General features: G+C 50.1%; 1 protein-coding gene across 12 annotated transcripts in view; it reads right to left on the bottom strand.

The window, feature by feature from the left end:
• The window catches only part of LOC113911597 (phosphodiesterase 4D interacting protein), a 214,979-nt gene that overhangs the window by 4,561 nt on the left and 189,203 nt on the right, over positions 1–21,215 (bottom strand). For 8 of the 12 annotated variants that reach the window (XM_027574401.2, XM_035727313.1, XM_027574388.2 and 5 more), the window contains 12 exons: positions 20,133–20,356; positions 19,324–19,476; positions 17,227–17,412; positions 13,766–14,017; positions 12,630–12,761; positions 11,808–11,927; positions 9,731–9,920; positions 8,742–8,866; positions 5,332–5,556; positions 2,464–2,580; positions 1,668–1,894; positions 374–517 (listed from right to left, as the gene is read on the bottom strand). In XM_027574401.2, coding sequence (XP_027430202.2) covers positions 374–517; positions 1,668–1,894; positions 2,464–2,580; positions 5,332–5,556; positions 8,742–8,866; positions 9,731–9,920; positions 11,808–11,927; positions 12,630–12,761; positions 13,766–14,017; positions 17,227–17,412; positions 19,324–19,476; positions 20,133–20,356 — 2,095 coding nt within the window. The remainder of the gene's footprint in view (positions 1–373; positions 518–1,667; positions 1,895–2,463; positions 2,581–5,331; positions 5,557–8,741; positions 8,867–9,730; positions 9,921–11,807; positions 11,928–12,629; positions 12,762–13,765; positions 14,018–17,226; positions 17,413–19,323; positions 19,477–20,132; positions 20,357–21,215) is intronic. The other 4 variants (XM_027574414.2, XM_027574411.2, XM_027574382.2 and 1 more) reach the window with 1 other exon arrangement.

The raw sequence follows: 21,215 nt of genomic DNA, 5'->3' as shown, positions 1-21,215 counted from the left end.
CATATTCTGTGGGGGTGGCATGGGGAAAGGAGTTTTCGACATTTGCACAGGTCCCTAAATTTTTCAGCTCAGCTAAGTTCCAAAAGTGAAAGAACCTGAACATTCCTGGTCACCGGGATTCTCATGCCTCTACCCTCTCCCTGTTCTGTCCTTCCCTCTTTGCTGGGGGGGTGGGGGGGGGGGGTGGAGAAGGGATGTCCCCCGAGCTGCACTGCCAGCCACCACCACGGATGACAGGTCTTCCCCCGGGGACGCTCCCCTAAAGGCCCCTCAGTCCCAACTCAGCTGTCTAGCTCCTGACCTTTAGGACTTGTGGAACTAAGGAGGCAGAATGGCATTTAGGGCAAAAGCGGTGAAGGAGGCCACCACTCACCGTGCTGCCAGACAGGGCAGGGCCGGGGGAGCTGGGCAGGGCCGCTCGCCAGAACATGGTGAGGAGGGAGGCCGACTCCTCTAGCGTGTGCTGCAGGGCCTGGGCGCTGCTCCCAAGTTCATGGATGCCTTCGCTGCCGGGCACCTGGGCGAGAGGGGATATAGCCCTGGGCACCACCGAGGCTGAGAGATCACTCTCTCCCGCCCCCGCCCCCCCCAGCACAGGGCTCAGGTTTCCTTCGTGAGTGAGGCACAGTCACGGGCCTGCTTGACCCTGTGAAACCCTTTTTTAACCTGGAAGCCGGATCTCCACCTCAGCAGTGACATCCAACTTGCAAGAATCACTAGATTCCGGCTTCTGTCATACTCTCTGTAAGCTTCTAGTCCTGCTCCGTGCTCTCGGGTCTAAGGTCCCTGATTTTTGCCCTGGCACCCCCGTGCACATCTCTAAATCATACCTTCTGCTTCAGCTGGGCTGAACTATTTGTAGCTCCAAGGACTGAAATGCCATTCCCTTTACCTGGAATGCTACCCTCCATCACCCCGAGAACCTGCGTATCCCCCTAGTGGTTCCTCTAGGCCCCTGTGACTTTCCTTGCCTGGCACAATGACCCCTTCTGTGTTCGTGCCCTCACAACTCAGAGGATGGCTTCTGATCCTGAGCCCAGGGCCCCTGTTGTCCTTATTTACTTGGATGTGTGGCCTTCTCTCTGGGTTGGGGGCTCTGGGGGACAGGGCTGTCCCTGCATGTCCATGCGTCTCCAGTGGCTCGGAGAACACAGCAGCTGGTACCTGTCCTCTGAACAGGGAAGTACTCTGAGAAGGCACACTGCCCGTTTCCCTCCCCTGCTCAGTCTGAGCAGAGAAATCCCACGGCTGCCAGGCCTCTCACCCCTTCTACAACATGTGGCCCATTTGGATGCAAATCTTGAATTTCCAGCCACCTGATTAAGTGGTTTTACTCTGCCCACAGATGACCATGTGCCAGGGTGACTGGACCAGATAATAAGCGAACAAAGGGTGCTCAGTAGAGCACCACACATAAGCCAATACTCAGCAAATGTTCTACAGATGAGGATGACAATGCTCCTCAAGCTCTTCTGTGTTTCTGAGAGGAAAAATCAGTCAGAGCGGAGTTTATAGTGAAAATAGGGGATGGAGAAGAAAGGCCTGGCTGGGCATAAGCAGAAGATGTAGCCTCAGCTGTGGGAGATGTGCAGTGGGAGAAGGAGCTCAGATCAGAAGGAGAAAGGGCACGAGGAAAAAGGAACACCTAAGATCTATAACGTGATTACCTCTGTGCCCTGAGTTTCAAGGCCTGGGAAGGTGCAGGCTGATCTCACAAGAGCTGCTATCTTTTTGACCAGCAGTTTGCCCTCCCCTATCTGCTGTCGTAGGGCACTATAGTCATCAATGTGGCCAATGACATGGCGGCCATGTTTACTGGCAAAAGAACCATCAGTAGCTTCGCCCTCCAGCTTGGGAGGATTCTTCATTACTGCCGAAGCATCCAAATCCAGCTCTGAAAAACAAAACCAGAACAACATAGAATCCACAGTGATAAGCATATCCTCAGTCCAGTCCATTCTAAAATAGACATCAATTACTGAAAGAGGCCAGGAACAGGAAAGGCACTCTGGGAAAGTACAAGCGAGGTATGAAGTCCATAGATTTCTGGGTTCTACATTTTTATAATCTTTCTTACATCAACTCATAATGATAAAATGGCCAGGAGGCAAATTTTATCCTTATTGACAAATGAAATATCCAGGACAAATATGATTTTAACAGAAAGTTTTTAATTTCCGGTTGAGAAGACACAGACAAATTAAGCTGGACACAGAGAGCACTTTCAAGGAGGGAGAGAGCACCGTACAATGAAGTACAACAGAGCAATAGGAAAAACCACAAGAGGAAGAATAATGGCAAGAAAGGTGGCCACAGAAGGTGGAATGAGTAGGGCTGAAGACCTTGGGACTCGGGGGAAAAAAAATCTCTACAATCAGATAATGTGTCCATTAGTAACCAAAAGTTACTTGCATTGGTAATTTTATATCATCAGTCCCTGAATCCTTCAGTTGCCATAGTTACCATTTGTCTTATTGAAGATGGCGGTCTCTGAGCCAGGAGCAGCGGGAGAAGGGCCAGGGAACACAAGGACTGGAGAATTCATGCCAACATCTCGTACTGGAGGGGAAGCAATGGAGTCTAGGGCGTAAAGACAAAAACAATTTTCAGGAACCCTGGAAGAACCCTGGAACGCACTGCTCACCAAACCCATGCACAGCCTAGTCTTCACCAGCAGAGATCTAAGGCAGTGTGGTTTGTCTCTTACATCATCGTCACTTCCAGACCATGATTGTAAGCAACAGCAAACACATCCCTTAGTTTGGAACAAGAACATGTTCCTTTAATGTGTTCCATGAGAAGCAACTTCTGGTCTGAAGAATTGTTAGGTGCATTTTTCTAACCTGCATTTTGAATATAATTATGTGTGCAATTTCTAATACACTGCCTTGTAACTAAGTATAAATATGCACACCTATGATGTGGAGAACAAAGGCAAAAGGAGATGTAGATAACGTTAAATGTCCTTACACCCTGCAGCCCAGGGACAAATACTTGAGGCGGGCAGAGTAAGACGTTACTTCAGGAGCTCCCAACTGTCTTAATGACCTACTAGAGGGAAAAACAGTCTTAGCTTGACAATAGCCAGGCCTCCAGTATCCCCTGAGTCTTCTTTAGCATATTAAAGTCGTTTTGGAAACTTCCCTTTGCCTCTGCCTCCCCCAACTCCAAAGTATATAACCGACGGCTCCTCACAACCCCAGCGCAGCTCTTCTGCCCATGGGTCCTGTCCCCGTGCTGTAATAAAAACACCTTTTTGCACCAAAAATGTCTTAAGAATTCTTTCTTGGCCATCAGCTCTGAGCCCCAATATTTCCACATCCCATATGCATAGTATATGTGTCAAAAATACTGAATCAAAGGATGAATGGACTTGTGGGCAATTAAACTAGTGTTCCAATCACGGTTCTGATGAGTTAGCGCTAGAAAAAATGCAGTAGGATGAGAAGGTGTGGCGGGCGAGAGACACCCTCCTGGAGACCAGGCAGCAATCCTACAGCGGAGGAATTGGAGAAGAGAGGAGACAGACACAATCCTGCTCAGGAGGTGGCTTAGAACCAGCTCTCTAGCTCAGGCGTCTTGGGCGGATGAGCAGCAGGAGCAGTGGTGGAGTTGCTGGGGCTGAGTCCTGGCTGGGGTCGTGGGGGCGCCGGGTAGGAGGGCAGAGTGAGGGGTCATAACAACACTACAACCATCACGGCAGCCCGGGTGGAGCCCGGCAGTTCCTACGGGCCACAGTCCACGTGACACCTTCTTATCTAATGGCCATAACACAGGATCTTGGAAGCATCACCTTCATTTGACAAGTGAGGTCATTATCTCATCAGTGAAAGTCTCGCAGGCCCGGGGCAGGCGGGGGGGGGGGGGGGGGGGGGGGGGGGGGGGGGGGTGCGCGGAGCTAAGGATTAACATGCCCCAGGAAAAGCAGGCAGGAATGTGTTTGAAAGCTCAGCTTTAGATAATCCTGAGCAGAAATGGCTCCTGTTGAAATACAATTGAAAATAGGGCCCTGGAGGTGAGAGGAGTTGGTGAATTAAAAAAAGAAGAGAAAAGGGGCGCCTGGGTGGCTCAGTCGTTAAGCATCTGCCTTCAGCTCAGGTCATGGTCCCAGGGTCCTGGGATCGAGCCCCGCATGGGGCTCTCTGCTCAGCGGGAAGCCTGCTTCTCCCTCTCCCGCTCCCCCTGCTTGTGTTCCCTCTCTCACTATGTCTCTCTCTCTGTCAAATAAATAAAGAAAATCTTAAAAAAAAAAGAAGAAGAAGAGAAAGAAGACGAAGTTGATCTGAGTGTGTCAAGATTGGGGGTGGCAGTATTAACATTCAGATAGAAGCTAGGCAAAGGGGGCTGGATGAAGGACTTTGAGAAGAGAGGGAGAGAGCAGGCAAGCAGGAGAGGGGATGACAGCCTCCAGGACAGGAACGGCTTCCACTCAGCTGAGTTCCCCTCCCACCAGGGAATGGGGATCTGGAAGGCCAGCGACACCGAGACAGAGCATAATGAGGAGGAAGGACGGGGGCTGGAAACCAAAACATCTGGTTCGAATTCTGGGTGGGGTCTCAGCTGTCGCAAACCTTGGTGTGCGAGTTAACATCTCAATGCCGAAGTTTTCCCACGTTGAAATACGGAGAGTAAACCCTCCCTTACCTCTCGGATGAAAGACTTTGAAAAATTGTTTGAAAACGCATGGTAAATTTTATTTTTTATTTTTTTTAAGATTTTATTTATTTGAGAGCGAGAGAATGAGAGAGAGAGAGCGCATGAGAGGGAAGAGGGTCAGAGGGAGAAGCAGACTCCCTGCTGAGCAGGGAGCCCGATGCTGGACTCGATCCCAGGACTCCGGGATCATGACCTGAGCCGAAGGCAGTCGCTTAACTGACTGAGCCACCCAGGCACCCTGAAAACACATGGTAAATTCTAAAGCACTCCACAAATACAAGGAAGAGATACTAACATACACAGCTGTTAACTGCGGAGCAATCCTTATCGTGTCAGGCACTTGTAAATTATTCCCCTTAATGCTCCAAATGGCCTTACAACATATATATGATTATTATCCTCATCTTGAAGATGAGAAAAGTAAGGCTTAAGTACCCGAGGACTTCAAACACCTTGCCCAAGGCAAGCAACTTGCAGGCACAAACTCAGAGTCTGGAGCCCTAGCAAGCTGGGACCCTCAACCCCGCCCCCTCGCCCCAGGCTGGACACTGAAACGCCTGCGATTTCACCCGGACCCTAAGGAGTGTGGGAGAGGGAAGCCGGTCCCTTCCACCACAGACGTCCTGGCCCCCGCCCCCCTGACTACGGCTGTCCCGGTCCCCTTGTCATTCCCACCATGGAAGAGCGGTTGCTTGTTTCCAGGGTCCTCCTGGTTGGCGGAGGAGGGGCTGAGGCTGGCATTGCCCCCCCCACCGTCCAACTGCTGCTCCAGCTGCTGTCGCAGACCGTTGTTCACCTGGATGCTTCGCTCCAGCTGCCCTCGCAAAGCTCGGATCTCTGCCACCAGCTGGCTCAAGTCACTGCTCGAAGGGACCTGGTGCCCGGCATCCCGGGTGGAAGCTGAAAGTAGAGAGAGGAGGGGTCTGGTCTGGTGGCTGGGATCCAAGCTTTCCAAGCATTTGTCAGAACACTCCTCTGGGACACTCCTTTTGGCTCGGGATCCCGCTGTCCTCTCAGGGTCCCAGGCAACACATCTGGGACGGAGCTGCCCCTTTGCCCGTGTGGGGCCTGGCACGCAGAATGAGACAGACCGCACACGGGAATTTCCCTGAGGCTCACGTGACCCACCTGCATCTGGAGAGCCTTGGATGAGCAGGTGGGGTCAAGGCCTATTATTAGTCCACTTCCACAGGAACCCTAGTGCTACAGGTCAGAGAGTGGGGTCTTCCGAGATAGGGGGTCAGCACCGCGCTACAGAAGGGCAGGAGATGAGGGAGAAGGAGAGTTGATGCCTCCATGCTCAGGAGTCACCTCGGAGAGGAGAGGAGGCACCAGGCCTTTGACAGCATGTAGGAATGGGAGTCTCTGCTAGAGGCTGGGGGTCACAACTCAAACTGAACTGTTCTACTTCGCCATGTTTTGTTTTGTTTTTTACCTCCATTTGCCACACATAGTCTGTTTCTTCATACCGGGGATGAAGAGAGCTAAGCAATATTTTACAAGACCACATATCTTATCTGAAACCTTGAAGCCAAATATATTTCAAAAAATAGAATTTGTTTTGGTGTGTAGGAAGGCAATAGGATCCATATACCATCTATCATGTAGTGCATGCATAGGGTTGCATCTGAGCCACAGGCCTTTAGTCAAACACATTCATATATATTTTTTGAAGATTTTATATATTTGACAGAGAGAGACACAGAGAGAGAGGGAACACAAGCAGGGGGAGTGGGAGAGGGAGAAGCAGGCTTCCTGCAGAACATGGAGCCCAATGCGGGGCTCGATCCCAGGATCATGACCTGAGCCGAAGGCAGACACTTAACGACTGAGCCACCCACATTCACATTTCTGTGATGAGCCGGGTGAACATTATCACTGAGTGGGGAAGTGAAGACTGTGAATACCCTTTCGGTCAGTTCAGATAGGTTTTGTGACCAAATGAGTATCTGAAAGAGATATCACAGAATTCATGGTTCTCACAGGATTACAGAATTAAGGATAAGAGACTATGGGGCTTTAGTGGTAGTAGCTTTGAAATGACTCCTAAAACACCTATAAGAAGGGAGAAAGGCATGAAAGAAGATGTAGGCAGGATGAAGTGGTTTCTAGATACTAACCCCAAAGCTCCATGAAGCTCTTTCCTATCTTTCTTTCCCTACATCCAAATTCTCACAAAGTTTTGCTTATTTTTAAAAATTGTTGTCCATCTATCCATTCCTCTTTCTCTTCCCAATAGCACTTTATATCAGACTCTCCTCACGTAAATGCCCTATAACTGCCCCCATTCAGTGGGTTTCCCTGATTCGAATGTCTCCTGACTCCAGCGTGTCCCACCAGTCCTACCGTCTGAGAGTTCTGTTCCCATCAAGTACCTATTTTGCTTGGAAAAACACTCATTTTCCATGGCCTGCTATGTAGAATGTAAACTTCCATCGTACTTCGTTGGTCCTCTACATACCGGCAGCTGTCTCATCAACTGACCTGACTTCTCACACTCCCTGATACAAAGCTCTCCCACAGGCAGGTTGGACCCGATGCTCCCATGAGCGCACATAAACTATTCTCTCAGGCTGCGGTGCGCCTGATACTTCTTCAAGTTCTGGTTCACCTTCTCATCAGCAAATTAGGAAATCCAATCAGGTTTTATGAAAATGCAAATTTGGCTGAATGTTGAAAAGTCCATATTGCTTAAGGAATTTTTAAACATAAAATAAAAAAAATTAGAACTGCAAGGCTGAGAGAGCCAACATCCCATCCAAAGCAAGAGCTGTTTCTATGGGATCCTTGACAAGTCATCCCTTTCTGTTTAAAGAGGGCTTGGATGGGAAGCTTATTCCTTCACAAACTAGCCATTCCATCACTCGAAGGCTCTAGGGGTAAGGAAGACATAAATTATGTAAGTCCAAATTCCACTGCCCTTCATCCTTTGACTCTTGTTCAGCCCTCTAAAAGGACACCAAACACATCAGCTCTTTTTCACCTGATAGTTCTTCAAATATTTAAAGCCAGTTCTCTTCTCCTTGTGACCTTTTCCAGGCCTAAAATTGGTTAGTTTCTCTGACAGCTCAGGATTTCTGGTCTCCCAGCATGGTGGTCCCTGTCTTCACTATGTTCCCTGGTTTGCCAATGTCCCTTTTACAAGATGGTGCCCCACAATCTAACAGTATTTCCGACATGGTCACTTCATATGGACACCACTCTTACCCTACTGCGGTCTCAGGTTGAATTGGCTTTTGTAGCAACCTTTGCCTACAAGTTCCTTGTCCCAGTGGGTTTCTAACTAACTCCCCATCCTCAAACTCACGAATGGCTAGAGAGCCAGGCCTTCCCATCCTGTACCTCTACCACTGATAATTTTAATCAAGCTCAAGGTTTTTTGGTTTTGTTTTTTTTTTTTATCTTTTCTAAATTTATCATATTGACATCAGTCCTCTGTTCTGGCCTGGTTGGAGTTATTAACTTGATGTTTAGAATACGCTCTCCCATTTGTACGGCAATGGGGAAATAGAAGAAGATTCTCCAACATTAGATCAGTATTTTAGCAGGTGGCAAAAGTCCTCAAATAAAATGGTTTAAAATTTAAATCCAGGCTTGAAATTTAGATTCTAATAGAGGTATTTCTGTAAATGTTTTGCATCTTTTAATTTTCTCCCTGGGGAATGGGTCAGGGTGGGAGCAGGTTGCCCACTGTACTGGCTGCATGGGTGGTCAATCTGTATTATTCACAATATTCAAGACCTTCTCACTTGATGGTGCCATCAAGACAGTTCTTTGAATTAAAAAAAAAAAATCACTGTATAAGCTGGACTTCTATCAGCTTTTCCCTGGCCATCTAGGTAGGCAGAGTTGGACTCTTGTGGCCTACTTTTAAGGATGTCTCAGCTGGATCTTGCTCATGTCACCAACCCCTGGGCTTTGCGCATGAGAGAACCCCTCTGTTCTTATTGGCAGCCCCAGACCTGGCTGGGAGTTTCCGAGGCAGAACTCTTTCCAGAGCTCTACAACTCCCAGGGTAAAGACCTCACCAGGATCCTAAGCAAGGGCAGGGAGCTCATGGGGGAGGGGGGACGGGAGACACATACCTTTCAGCCCCTTCTTGGAATTGCCATAAAGCGCCTCGTAGATCTGTAGCTCCGACCGGAGGGACTGGAAGAGCTGCTGTTTATCTTCACACTGTTGCTGCAGGAGGGCCAGCTTACGCTGCAGCCTGCAGGGGGGAAGCAAGGGCCTGCTGAGTGGCCAGCGCCCCTCGGCCGCTCCAGGGCACCTGCTGTCAGCCTGCCTTTGCATCATGGTGTTTTAGCCCAACATGTCAACCCAGGGGCCATGAAGACCTTTCCTTTTATTTTACAGATGTAGAAACAAGCTCTGAGAGGTGAAGTAACTTTGCTTGAAGTCATGCCATTAGCTACGTTAGCTGGGAGCAGACACACAGCTCCGTATTCTTACTGCCCCTACAGTGTTCTTTTCACGGTGACCGGCAGTCACAGGGTTTATGCCGGGGATGCGCATGACGGTTGGTGAGGATGCTTCCTCCATTACGGTGAGACTAATATCCTTAAACTAACTGGAAGGATGAGAACATTTTTTCTCCAGGATCTGATATGCTGAAAACCTTTTTTTTCTTTTTTTAAGATTTATTGATTGATTGATTTGAGAGAGACGGAGAGTGTGTGCGTACAAGTGGTAGGAGGGGCAGAGGAGAGAGAAGAAGAGGGAAAGAAGCCCAGGCAGATTCCAAGCTGAGCGCCAAGCCCAACACGGGGCTCGTTCTTAGGACTTGGAGATCACGATCTGAGCCAAAATCAAGAGCCAGACACTTAACCAACTGAGCCACCCAGGTGCCCCTGATAACGCTGAAGCCTTCTAAAATAGGGTTTTACTCTCCCAACTTTGGAGTGAAAAAGGCATTCCCAGAGAAGTCATTCCTTCTGCTCAAAGTCATCCATAAATCAGGAATAGCAGAGGGGAAACTGAGGGTCCCAAAAGGCACCAATACCTGACTTGCCAATATCCCTTCTTCTAAATCTGAAAACAGGGCCACCTTCCTTCTTATTGGGCTCCCTCTTACCTGGAGTCTTTCTCCTGGAGGGACAGGCGCTCCTCCTGGAAATGCAAGATCTCCTGCTGCTTCTCCTTCAAGTCTTCCAGAAGCTGCTGCCGTTCCCCCTTTTGGTGCTCCAGCTCCATCTCCAACTCTTGAAGCCGGGCTCGAGAGGACAGCAGAGCCTCCCTCAGGCATTCTGTCTCCTGGGAGCGCTCTGGTGAGTGGAACACAGGAGGATTTATACTGTGGGGCCAGAGGTCAGCAGGAAGAGGAGCCCAAGCTCATCGATCCTGACACACAGAACTAAGGCAACATGAAGGCCAGCTAATTCTGCAGCTGCTTGGGGAGGCAGAGGGTGTCAGTTCACCACATCCACACGCCCTGGGGAATGTGGAGCCTCCATCTTTGCAATGCCCTTGATCTTCTGATTTCATAAGGTCTACAAGGTCTACCCTGCTTTTAGAGAAAATGCTGTGGTCTTTCTTTCTTCCCTTCCTTCTTTCTTCCCTTCTTCCTTCCTCCCTTCCTTTCTAAGATTTTATTTATTTATTTGAGAGACAGAGCAGGAGCAGTGGGGAGGAGGCAGAGGGAGAGGGAGAAGCAGACTCCCTGCTGAGCAGGGAACCTGACATGGGGGCTCGATCCCAGGACCCCGGGACCATGACCTGAACCAAAGGCAGATGCTTAACCGACGAGCCACCCAGGCGCCCAAAACGCTGTGGTTTCTAATGCTCACTATTTTCTAAGTTCATACACCCTCTGTGTGATAATCCATTCTTGAATTTTGCCAAAGACCAACATCAAGATTTCTTGTCTACGGTTTTTAGAATATATTATACTCGTCAATTTGAAAATGGGGACATCTGTTCTTTTCTGGGCTTGTGGCATCCCAATGATCTGCACGGTTTCTCAGAGACTATGGACAGGGACTCTGAGAATCGGGCTGCAGGTGCTGTCAGTCGTCCGAGGGGAGGCCCCGGGCCTGGCCGACTGCGCCTATTCACATCTTAGTGTCTTCTCCCCTGGGAGGTCTGTGCTAGTCTGTCCCGGCATGCAATGGGGGTTTAGCAGCTGTGCCTTCTCTCTTATCTGTGACCTCTCATTACTTCCCCATCAGTGACCTTTTCCCCTCACATCTTCCTGCTCTGGAGAGGCAAATTTAGAAATATCACTTGATGTCTCTCTTCCTGTTCCACAAGCATTCTTTCATTCTGGGCTTAATCCTTTAGGAAACTATTAGTCTTTTATGGCTAGTCAATAAATATTTGCAGATAGGGCACCTGGGTGGCTCAGGCGTTAAGCGTCTGCCTTCGGCTCAGGTCATGATCCCAGCGTCCTGGGATCGAGTCCCACATCGGGCTCCCTGCTCAGGGAGAGCCTGCTTCTCCCTCTCCTTCTGCCGCTCCCCCTGATGTGCTCTCTCTCTCTCTCTCTCTGTCAGATAAATAAATAAAATCTTAAAAAAATAAATAAATAAAATAAAATAAAATAAATATTTGCAGATAAATATAATTTGTTATTGATCATATATTGATTTGATCAAGTCAACTGACACTAAGGTCAGCTGCTCCCAGGTCCCAGAGGAAATGATACCCCCTCCCCCCTTGGATGCCCATCAAATAGTGCTGGGAACGCTCTGGAGGACATTTGGCTGGTGCCTCCAGACACACAGTCCTGAGGATCCCTAAGCAGAGAGGAGCCCAGAGTGGGTAAGGGAGGGAAGGTAGCGGGAGACGGGGATGGCAGCTCAGTACTGGGGGAGACACACGAGGCTGTGGTAAAGTCTGGACAAGTAGAACAGACACCTAACTGGTATCCAGTTTCATAACTAATGACTGAATATCTGAACGTCTATGGGTTGCACAGAGGTGGTGGATTTCCTAGAGCTATCTTTGTCCCTAGAGCCTTGGAGCATGAGGGCCCATGGTTGGGACCTCTCAGGAAGCAGCCCCTTCTAGACTGAGAACAGCCATGGGACTTTGGGTTGGCAGATCTGGTTGGCTGTTATATCCACCTTCTTCTCTTGACTTCAAGGGGTGATTGGTGTGGCCAGGAGGAAAGGGACCCGGAATGAGCACAGTGTGTGGCTTTTACCACCCACCTCTGGAAACATGACTCAGCTGAGCCTGAAGGCTCCGGTTTTCTTCCTTAAGGACTCTGTTCTCGTTGTAGAGCTGAGGTGTGGGTTCCAGGCCAGGACTGTAGAAATTAGAGGTGGATCCTGTCCCAGGAAGTGCGGGCAGACACGTTACACATTTGGGTAACAGATGCTTTCAAGAAGCCACCTGTCCTGTACCTGCAGAAATACTGTTCCAACCCAGCAGGAGTGCCTGGGGGTACTCGAGGCCTGACCCCCAAGCCTGGTGGGCCGAGTGCCTGGCTTCTGTGGGCCTCCTACCCGTGGGTTCTGTGCGGGCCCCACCACGTGCCCTAGCTGCAACGGTTCTGGGGGCTCTTGCCCCGCAATAGCAGCAGGTGTGCTGCGGGCAGGACAAGGGCGTGTACGGGGAACGGCCTCCAAGCGACAGCAGCCTGAGAGGACAGTGTCGGGAGAAAGGCCACCTCGGCGAGTGGCTGGGGGAGGGCGCCCGCTGACCTGGCTCTACCACCTGCTGATCCCACGACAAGGCACGGAGAGGTCAGCAGGCACTTATACGAGCGGATTAAGGATGGGATGAGAAGTCAGACACTCTGCGGACACACCTTGTTAGTTCTGCCAGGAGTAAAGTTCTCTCTTCGCTCCAGTCTATCTACAAAGTGAGGATTAGAGGACCTGCCCCACCCGCCTTGCCGGGCTGTGTGGAAGGAGCAAGTAGAGGAAAGCCTAGCAGGTGCTTTGAAAAACGTGCCGCTCAGCCTAAGGGCCCTCCCTTCAGAAGTTCCCCAGTCGTGACAGAAGTGGCGGGCTCTGGGCCTCTCCTACCGTTCCCACGGGCTGCACAGCTGAGCCGGTGTTCGAGCTGCTCCCGGAGGCGGTCATTGATGCAGATGGACTCCTCCAGACGCTGGCGCAGGTTCCGAATCTCACCAAGATGTTCTTCTAGCAGGTCAGCCCCTGCAGCCATCCCGCCAGGACATGAAGGAGGTGGGAGATAGGGAATCCTGGTCACCAGTGGGGCCCAGGTGGGGATGGGGCTCGGCCAGTGGCTCCTCAGCAGGATCCCTGAACACCCCCATCCTTCCACCAACTGCATTCTCTCACGTGGGCACTCAGGAACACAGTGACTTCACTTAAAGAGTAAACTGGCTCTCAAACCCAGGACAGCCCAGCGCGAAGCATGCCCCCGTGGCCTCCTCCTACACACAGTAAGTGTGACGGAGTTTTAAAATTTATTTATTTGTGAGAGAGAGAGAGAGCGAGCGAGCGCATGAGCGGGGGTGAGGGGAGGGGCGGAGGGAGAGGGAGAAGCAGGCTCCCCGCTGAGCAGGGAGCCCGATGGGGGACTTAATCCCAGGACCCTGAGATCATGACCTGAGCCGAAGGCAGATGCTTAACCGACTGAGCCACCCAGGCGCCCCAAAGTGTGACGGAGTTTTAAATAAAAGTGTGCAGTGACCAGTGTAACTGGTGAGTGTGAGGGAGTTCCACATGGTTTAGAAAAATAACTGAAGCATCTGGAAAGGTGTGGTGACCTGAGTGTGACTTTCTCTCCTGAGTGTGTTAGGGAAGACCTCACTCTACCCTGATACCGTTCCTCTGACTGATTCTTGACTGAACATTCTTTAACGAGGCATCAAGCACTTCCTCCAGCCTCAGAGAGGAGGCATGAGGAAAAAGTCCATGAATATAAACTTCTCCTATGTGGTTAATGACATGAACGTGAGAGCACAATCGGGTCCCTGACTTTCCCAGTCCCCTGAACGGCAGTGAGGCCCTGGGCAGGGAGGCCAAATGGGGGCACTTAGAAAGGTCCAGCACGGATAGGACCCTTTCATTTTACCCCCACTGTGTGAGCTGGGGACTAGAGAAATGAAAAATGTCCCTGCCCAGGTAGGAGAGGGGTAGACTCTAAATGAGATTGCATTTCACAGGCTGACCTGCCCGGCTTTGTGTTTCACCTGTGGGTTTGGAGTTAAGCTGACACACAGAGGATCCTGAGGACCGGTCGCCTGATACACTCCCTTTCTGAGGCCTCATCACATCCCACTGGCTGCTGCTGCCCAGGTAGCTGGGCTCCAGGCTTCTGCCCAGTTCTGTGCTGCCCCTCAGAGGAGAGTGGGGCTGGGCGGCGTTGAGATAGTGGGAAGAACTGGCTTCTAAATGGTTGCTTGGCAATGCAGGTGGGGAAGCAGGATGGCCGGTGCTGACACCTGGGCAGAAAGAAACCGGAGTGAGGAAGAGAGGATTAGAAGGGAAGGACCAGCCAAGAAGTGTGGGATTGTTAAGAATGGACACTAAAGGGGACATGTGCGATGTCGGAGATCCCAGGCCATTGCAGAATACCAATTAGATGAAGACCATAACCTATAGGCTGTAGCTTTCACCCCATGTATTTGCTGGCATGAGACACCAAGAGGCAGAGGATGGATAAAGTAGCTGAAAGTCACCGGTGTACACAAAGGAAAAGTCCAGTGGCCCCACTCCTGCCTTCTACTATAATTCCTTCTGATAGAGTCCAGGAAAGTTCCAGAAAGAGAACTCAGTCCTCGTTTCAGGGGATATAGCACATTCCTATTCACAGATGTGCTCAGTGCTAGCATCCATGGAGGGATGTAGGACCTTTCATTTAACTTAGGCTGACACTTTCATAGATCTTAGGAAATCACGGGCCTTCCCCTGAGCCAGATCATCTCTGCTTCTATGTAAAAAGAAGTTCAGCCCGTGGGAGACACAGAGAGAGGTGGGCAGGACTGTAGTTTAGTATATTCATATTCAGAAGACTGCTTTCTTTCAGGGATTATCAGCATGGGCAGCAGAGTAAACAGGTAGCTCGACCTAAGCACAGAGGAAGAGGTCATCATTCCCTCCAACCAAGCCAAACTCCTCTGAGGGGATAATGCAATTGGCACTTGTCAATTTTTATCTCCATTTGTAACTGGTTCTCAAATCTGGCTATATACTAGAATCACCTTGGAAAATGTAAGCAAACATATACTGATGCCTGGACCTCCGAGAGATTTTGCCTTAACTGGGGGTATAGCTTGGGCACTGGATGTTTTAAAATCATCCCAGGTGATTCAAATAGGCAGCAAAATTTGAGAAATACTGTCATGGGTCTCTCCTTCCCCAATTTGCAAAATACTAAATGTTCATTAGAATCATTGGGAGTTAAAGAGGGGGATGAAAAATGTCAGCATCTGAATTTTTTTTTAAGTAGGCTCCATGCCCAGCGTGGAGCCCAAGGTGAGGCTTGAACTCCCGACCCTGAGATCAAGACCTGAGCTGCGATCAAGAATCGGATGCCTAACCACCTGAGCTACCCACGGGCCCCTCAGCATCTAAATTTTAGTTGGGATTCAGTAAAGATGTTATTTCCTACCTCTTTCACACCTCCTTCCTCCCCAGCCCAACACAAGGCAAAGGGGGAAATCCGGGGCTGTCGATAGCTTACTTTTTAACCAAAGTCGTAGAAGGTTCCAAGTCTATCAGTAACAGCGATCAGTATTCTCATGTTCCCAGTTTGCCCTGGCCACACAACAGAGAGCACATGCCCTGAACCATGCAAAGACACCAGACAGACTCTAGCACAAGGAGATCTTTGCCCCACAGTTACCTAAGAAGCCGCCATGCACCACTGTCCACGTGGAAGCTTGGTTCAAAGCAAACAAGGAACGCCGGTAAGCTGTATTTCCTCAGAGAGGACTGTGCTTCAGGACGGACGGACAAGACAGGGCTATAATCTTGTTCACCAAAGCTGGGACCATCCAAACTCTGGTCAGTGGCTCAGACTAGATAGGACTTCAACCCATATCATACCCAGACCCTTTTTCATGCACAGATATCTCCTTCTGTCTTTCCTTTTGGACAAAGGCATCACAAATATGGAAAGGTAAAGGAAAAGTAAGATAGAGCACACTCTTGCCATTTTGATATGGGACAAATTTGTTCTCCATCAACTGTTGGTTCCAGAATTGCTCAAATAATAAGTTCTAGGTCAGAGACATCAGTACCTTCTACTGATTTCTAAAGAGAAAGAGAAAAGATTGTTACGAGGGGCTTCCAGAATTTGTTGAGCTTAGCTCGGAGCAGGATGGTAACAAAACCATCCTAGACAGAGAAAGTATCATGGAAAACACAGGCCTGGGAGCAGAAGACCCGGATTCAAGCCCATCTCTCCCTCTTACTAGTAACCTTCAACAAGTAGCTCCACTTCCCTGGGACTTAGTTCCCTGCTCAGGCTCTACCTATCACACAAGTGGCGTGAGGCTCAGGTGAGACCAGGTTCGTGCTGCTGGGTAAGCCTAGATAGCTACACCTGCGTAAAGCTCTGATACGCAAGAGGCAGTCTTCTAGACTTCACTGCCTGCAAAAATGGAAGATGTACAAACTGTCCTAAAAAGGGTCTCATCTAACTGGTTCTGGGAATCAAACTAGGACAGAGTAGACTAGACAGTGTATTCATTTTCAGGGGTGACAAAAGAAATAAGCTGGGGTAAATGACAACGGGGGCTTCAGGTATGTGAACTCTTGGCTGTGGTCCTAGGTCACTGGACATTGTGCCTGGTGACCCTTACCATCAGTCTTTGGCTTGCCTGAGTAGTTTTTTTTTTTTTTTCCAAAGGCACAGAATGTGGTTTTAAGGTAACATCAAACTGATTTCTAGGTTTGTTTTTTTTTTTTTAAGCATTACTAGAGAGCAAATTCCTCATGTGAGGGTTTTATTTTTTTCTAAGCTATAATTGATCACACACACAGTTTTTATGATGAGGCATCCAGCTCCGACATATATTCCAAAAAGATGACTGTACATAGTCCGTCACTGACACGATCAGTGATCTCTGGGAAGTCAGAGGACTGAATTTACAATCAGGTAGCACAGCCCGTACTTCCGGTTCCAGCCATCCCCGTGTCACCTGTCCAGGGGTAAGAGTGACCCTTGCGCTGTAGGAAGAGAGGCTTAGTCACCTGAATCCTCAACCTGATGAGGTCAGGGTCTGAACTGGATAAAGAGCGTTTTTTCACAGCAGGAGAATATCACAGGGATGGAAAGGATTCCCGGAAAAGTGGCCACTTTGTCTCGCATAGGCAAGGCCCAGAAGCTCTCACCTGTACCCTGCCCTGCCCACAAACACGTCACCGGCGTGTCAGGCCTTCAGCATACTTGGTGGCAACCCACACTGTCAGCAGTGGGAAAGGAGCAGGTCTAGGGCCTGAGGAACCGATGAGACACACACACACCAGAAAGACAACAGTAAATATATTTCCAAAAAAAGCAAGCAGGGCCATCCGTCAATCATCCCCTGGCGGTGTGCACACCCCATGTCATTTTTAAAACTCTGCCACCAAGCCGAAGCCATGCAGAGCCACACAGGGTGGGGCTGCCATGCCCAAGCACACACGTGCAGCAGGAAGTGCTCACTTTCTCCCAACTGTTTCTGCAGCATCTGCAGCTCCTGCTGAGCCTCTGCCAAGGAGACCATGGGTGTCTCACAGCAGCCAAGGAGGGGAGGGCCAGTGGGGCTGAAAGGCAGGAAGCTGGGTGGAGCTGAGGGCATTGGCGCCTGGGGAAGGCTAACCAGCGTGGGTATGGAGGGAAAATGAAGGCCTAGAAACACAGAGTTGGGAAGAAAGGGGACACGTCATTAGAAAGAAAGTGAGAGAAAGGAATGGGGAAAAGATGGAGAAGATGAAACTATTTCTTGTCCAGATGTCTCCCTGGGGGGTGGCTATTATTCAGCGTGGTGGGGCTGACAAGGCGAAGGGCAAGCATTGTTACCGAGTGTTAGCTGACCCCTCCGCCTTCTCCCTTGCCAGGGATATCCGGCATACATATTCTAAGGCATGGTGGCATAACTGTACCCCAGGCAGCTATCCCAGGCACGGATAGGTCAGGACGGCTGTGCCTCGATGCTCCCAAGCCCCCCGGGCATGAGTCGGTCCTTGCCCCTCTGACAAGACTCCCTACACCTAGAACCCCTCTGAGAGCATGCGGGCTCACCCTGAGGAGGGCAGGAGTGGCTAGGACTGCGGGGAAATGTGCATTCCTCACGCATGTAATTCAAGAATCTCATGGAAACAAACCTCAGAATTGCAAATCCATGGGTTCATTCACCAAATGAAAAATAAAGGTCTTGGTGAAGTGACTCAGACACAGTAGCTTGCATGCCTGTCTGGGCGTTCAAATCACTTAGGAAAAATTCTTAATACATGCAGATTCTTCAGGCCCTGATCTACTAAGTCACAAACTTTGGGAGGAGGGCTTGGAAATTTGCATTTAAAATAACTCTTCACAGATGACCATGATGCAGGCCATCTACGGACAGGTCTTTAGGGACCCTGGGATGTTCTGATGTTTGAATCTGTCTCCTCTTTCCTAAAAACAGTTATATGGCAGGTAGCCTATGGAGGGAGCAGAAACCAAGACTGGCCTGCGGAGAATGCCTCCCGTAAAAGACAATGAATACATTCTAATCACATCCCTCACCCCGGGATGCTGACACGCTCACAGAACAGCGCTGCAAGGACCCCCACGTTGCCAAGCAACATAGGCCAGGCATCCTTCAGGGAAGTGTTCTGATTTTAAAACCCCTGGCCTTCTGCTCTGTTTGACCCCAAAGCATTTACAGATATGTCTATAGTGCTAGGCAAATAGCTTTTCCCCATGACTTCCTGGGCCAGCAGCTGCCTACTGTGGCCCAGAAACTTTAAACCCCAGCTCAGAGTCAGACACACCCCCTTCTTAAGATGTTGGTTGACTTGTTCTCTGGAGAGACGGGGGCAGCAGAAGGAAAGCACTTTGCTTTCTGCAGGCACCGTACCACCAACCACACTGAAGGCAGCCAGCCAGTGGTGGCAGGAGGTAGGAGGCGAGGACAAAGTTTGCCTTTGCCCTGCCATCACTGGTGCGGGGCTCTAACTGAACAGCACACTCCCTGGCGATTAGGTTGGGGCAGGCAAATGAAATGTACCCCTCCAATTGGCTGCAGGATACGCACTATGTACATATCAAGGGCTGCCCAGCTATTCATAAATCCACGAATGATCATATGTAATTGCATTACAACAACGTGAACAGCATCTTGTAGAACACTGAAGCATCCTGAGCTGCTGCAGAGGCTCACCACGCAGATAAAATGGGTAATGCCTACAGGCGAGCAGTAGGAGTGACTTTCTTTTTGTTCTGTGGCTACTATAATCCTGGGAGAAACATTTTGCCTCTTTGCTCCCCGGAGTGAAATGAAAGAAACAAAGGAAAATGTTTACTTTAAAATGATTCACCAACTCCTGGTCAAAATTGGTATGCAGATCAAAGTCTGTTGCAGATCTCTGATTTGTCTAAAATATTTAAAACAAAGAAAATGCAGACACAACTGGTGAACTAGGATGGCCTTTTGATTTCGTCTAGGGGTTGATGCATAGAAGCCCCTGACAGGGGAAACATTCGTCCCTGAAGAAAAGTCATACAGGCTGCTGAGAGAGAGGAGACAGAGCTCCTGCCATGTTGGCTGTCGCATACCTGGATGGGCCTGGCTGGCCTCCTGGGGGGGGTTCTGGGGAGCTGGCAAGCTGATGGGGTTGCTGCTGGGTTCGGCCTTAACCCCCCGAGGTGCACTGGTTGCTGATGGCTTAGGAGACAGGACAGCGGAATGACTCGAATGATGGATGGAATCTACAAAACCCATGAATGAAAGAAAATGTTGGGTGGTCAACAAAGAACTGGAATCTGGCCTTATATTTAGCCAGGGGTACCAAGGCAGAGCCGTGCTTTCTGGGAAAGCACCAAGCACAAGCACTGTGAGCAGTGTTCATTTCTTTGCTTGCAGAGAGCTTCTTGAGTGAGGCAAACTACCTTTGAGGTGAGAGTGGGGCCCAGACCCGGAAACCGTGAAAATGGCGTTTCCAAAAATACCAGGCGGGACCAACAGCATCTGCGACCACTGACAGATACTCAGGGGTTACTGGCTCAGGACACGCAGTGAGCAGGACCACTGCAGGAGGGAGAAGATGTCCCATTTTAAGAAGGAGGTCAGTCAGACAGTCTGTGCTCATGAGGCAGCAGGGAAGAAAAGTCTGCTAGGATCTTCTCACTCTTCCCACCGTGGCTCCCCTTGGGTCTACCAGCATGCACATCCAGTGGAGACCCAGTGACACCTTGCAGAGTCAGGAGCAGAGCAAAGATCCTGAGCCACTGGGGCCTGTGCTTGGTGCTGGGTCCCACAGCCACGTTCAAGCCTGATATACACCAAGATGGATCTACAAGGTCTGGCTATGGACGTCTCCTCTCCACCTAGAGAAAAGTGGTACCGCTCAGACAGTGGGGGCTACCTGAGTGACCAGGCAGAGCCTTCTTCTCTTCATAGTGTGTGTACTCGCTGGCTACATCCATGTCAGAGCAGGCTTCCAGCTCATCAGACAGGAAGGAGGAGCTGCTGGGAGAGCGCTGGGAGTCCGACAAGGCATGGCTGCTGGAGGGCGTGAGGGACCGGGCATCCAGCTTGGCCTGCAGGACTTCAATCACTTTCTCCTTCTCCTGCAGCTCCCTGCTGAGCCTAGTGGGGTGAAGGGGGACAACAGGTGAAGCCAAGGTCACCGGACCAACTGGTCCTGACTGAGGTACACGGGAAAAGCCACAGAAGTCAAGGGAAACATTCCTGCAAAGGATGATCAAAACAATCTATCGCTGATTAGGGGCAGAGGGTAGGTGGGGTGCAGAGGGAGGAGGAGGTGCAGTCGCCACCCAGGGCACTGGCCACGGGCGATGCTGGGAACTAGTGGAGACTCAGCCAGCCCTCTGAGGCACAGCTGCTCCAAGTGTGGCCCCAGCAGAGCTGCAGTCCAAGAACTGTTGGTTACCATTCTCCAAGAAGATAAGTACAGTAACTGAAGGTAAGCAGTGAGAAACATACAGCAGCTTGGCATTGCCACTGACAACCAAGAGCAGGATGTGTGGAATCATCTGGTTGACTGAGGGTACAGCCCATGTATCTGTCTGTGATGGATTGGAAATGGAAACAAAACCAAAACACTTTGCTCATCACCACAGTATTCTGAGAAGCACTATGTGGTCTAAAGCACACTTCCAACACAGAGGGGTTTGAACTAGGGGCTACAGTGGATTCTGAGCCCATATTTTACCGCACGTGATAAGATTAGATGCAGTGACTCATTGAAAACTGGTTCCTGAGACGCTGTGTAGCCCCCCAGGCATCTGCAACATCCAGGCCTTTCCCCTCCTAGGAACTGTACTGTGGTTCTTTGATTCTTCCCGCCCCCCAGCCCCCCAAGGAAATTGGACGATTATTAAACTAGCTGCCAACTCAACTCAGGGTAAGCCAACTTAGTAGCACAAAGGAAGAAAGCAGAGGAGAACCTTGGGGGTGCCAAGGACCCCTGGAACCTGGTTAGTTT

The sequence above is a fragment of the Zalophus californianus genome, chromosome 4 (assembly GCF_009762305.2).
Source record: "Zalophus californianus isolate mZalCal1 chromosome 4, mZalCal1.pri.v2, whole genome shotgun sequence".
Taxonomy (NCBI): Eukaryota; Metazoa; Chordata; class Mammalia; order Carnivora; family Otariidae; genus Zalophus; species Zalophus californianus.
This window is presented reverse-complemented; position numbering and strand designations above follow the sequence as displayed.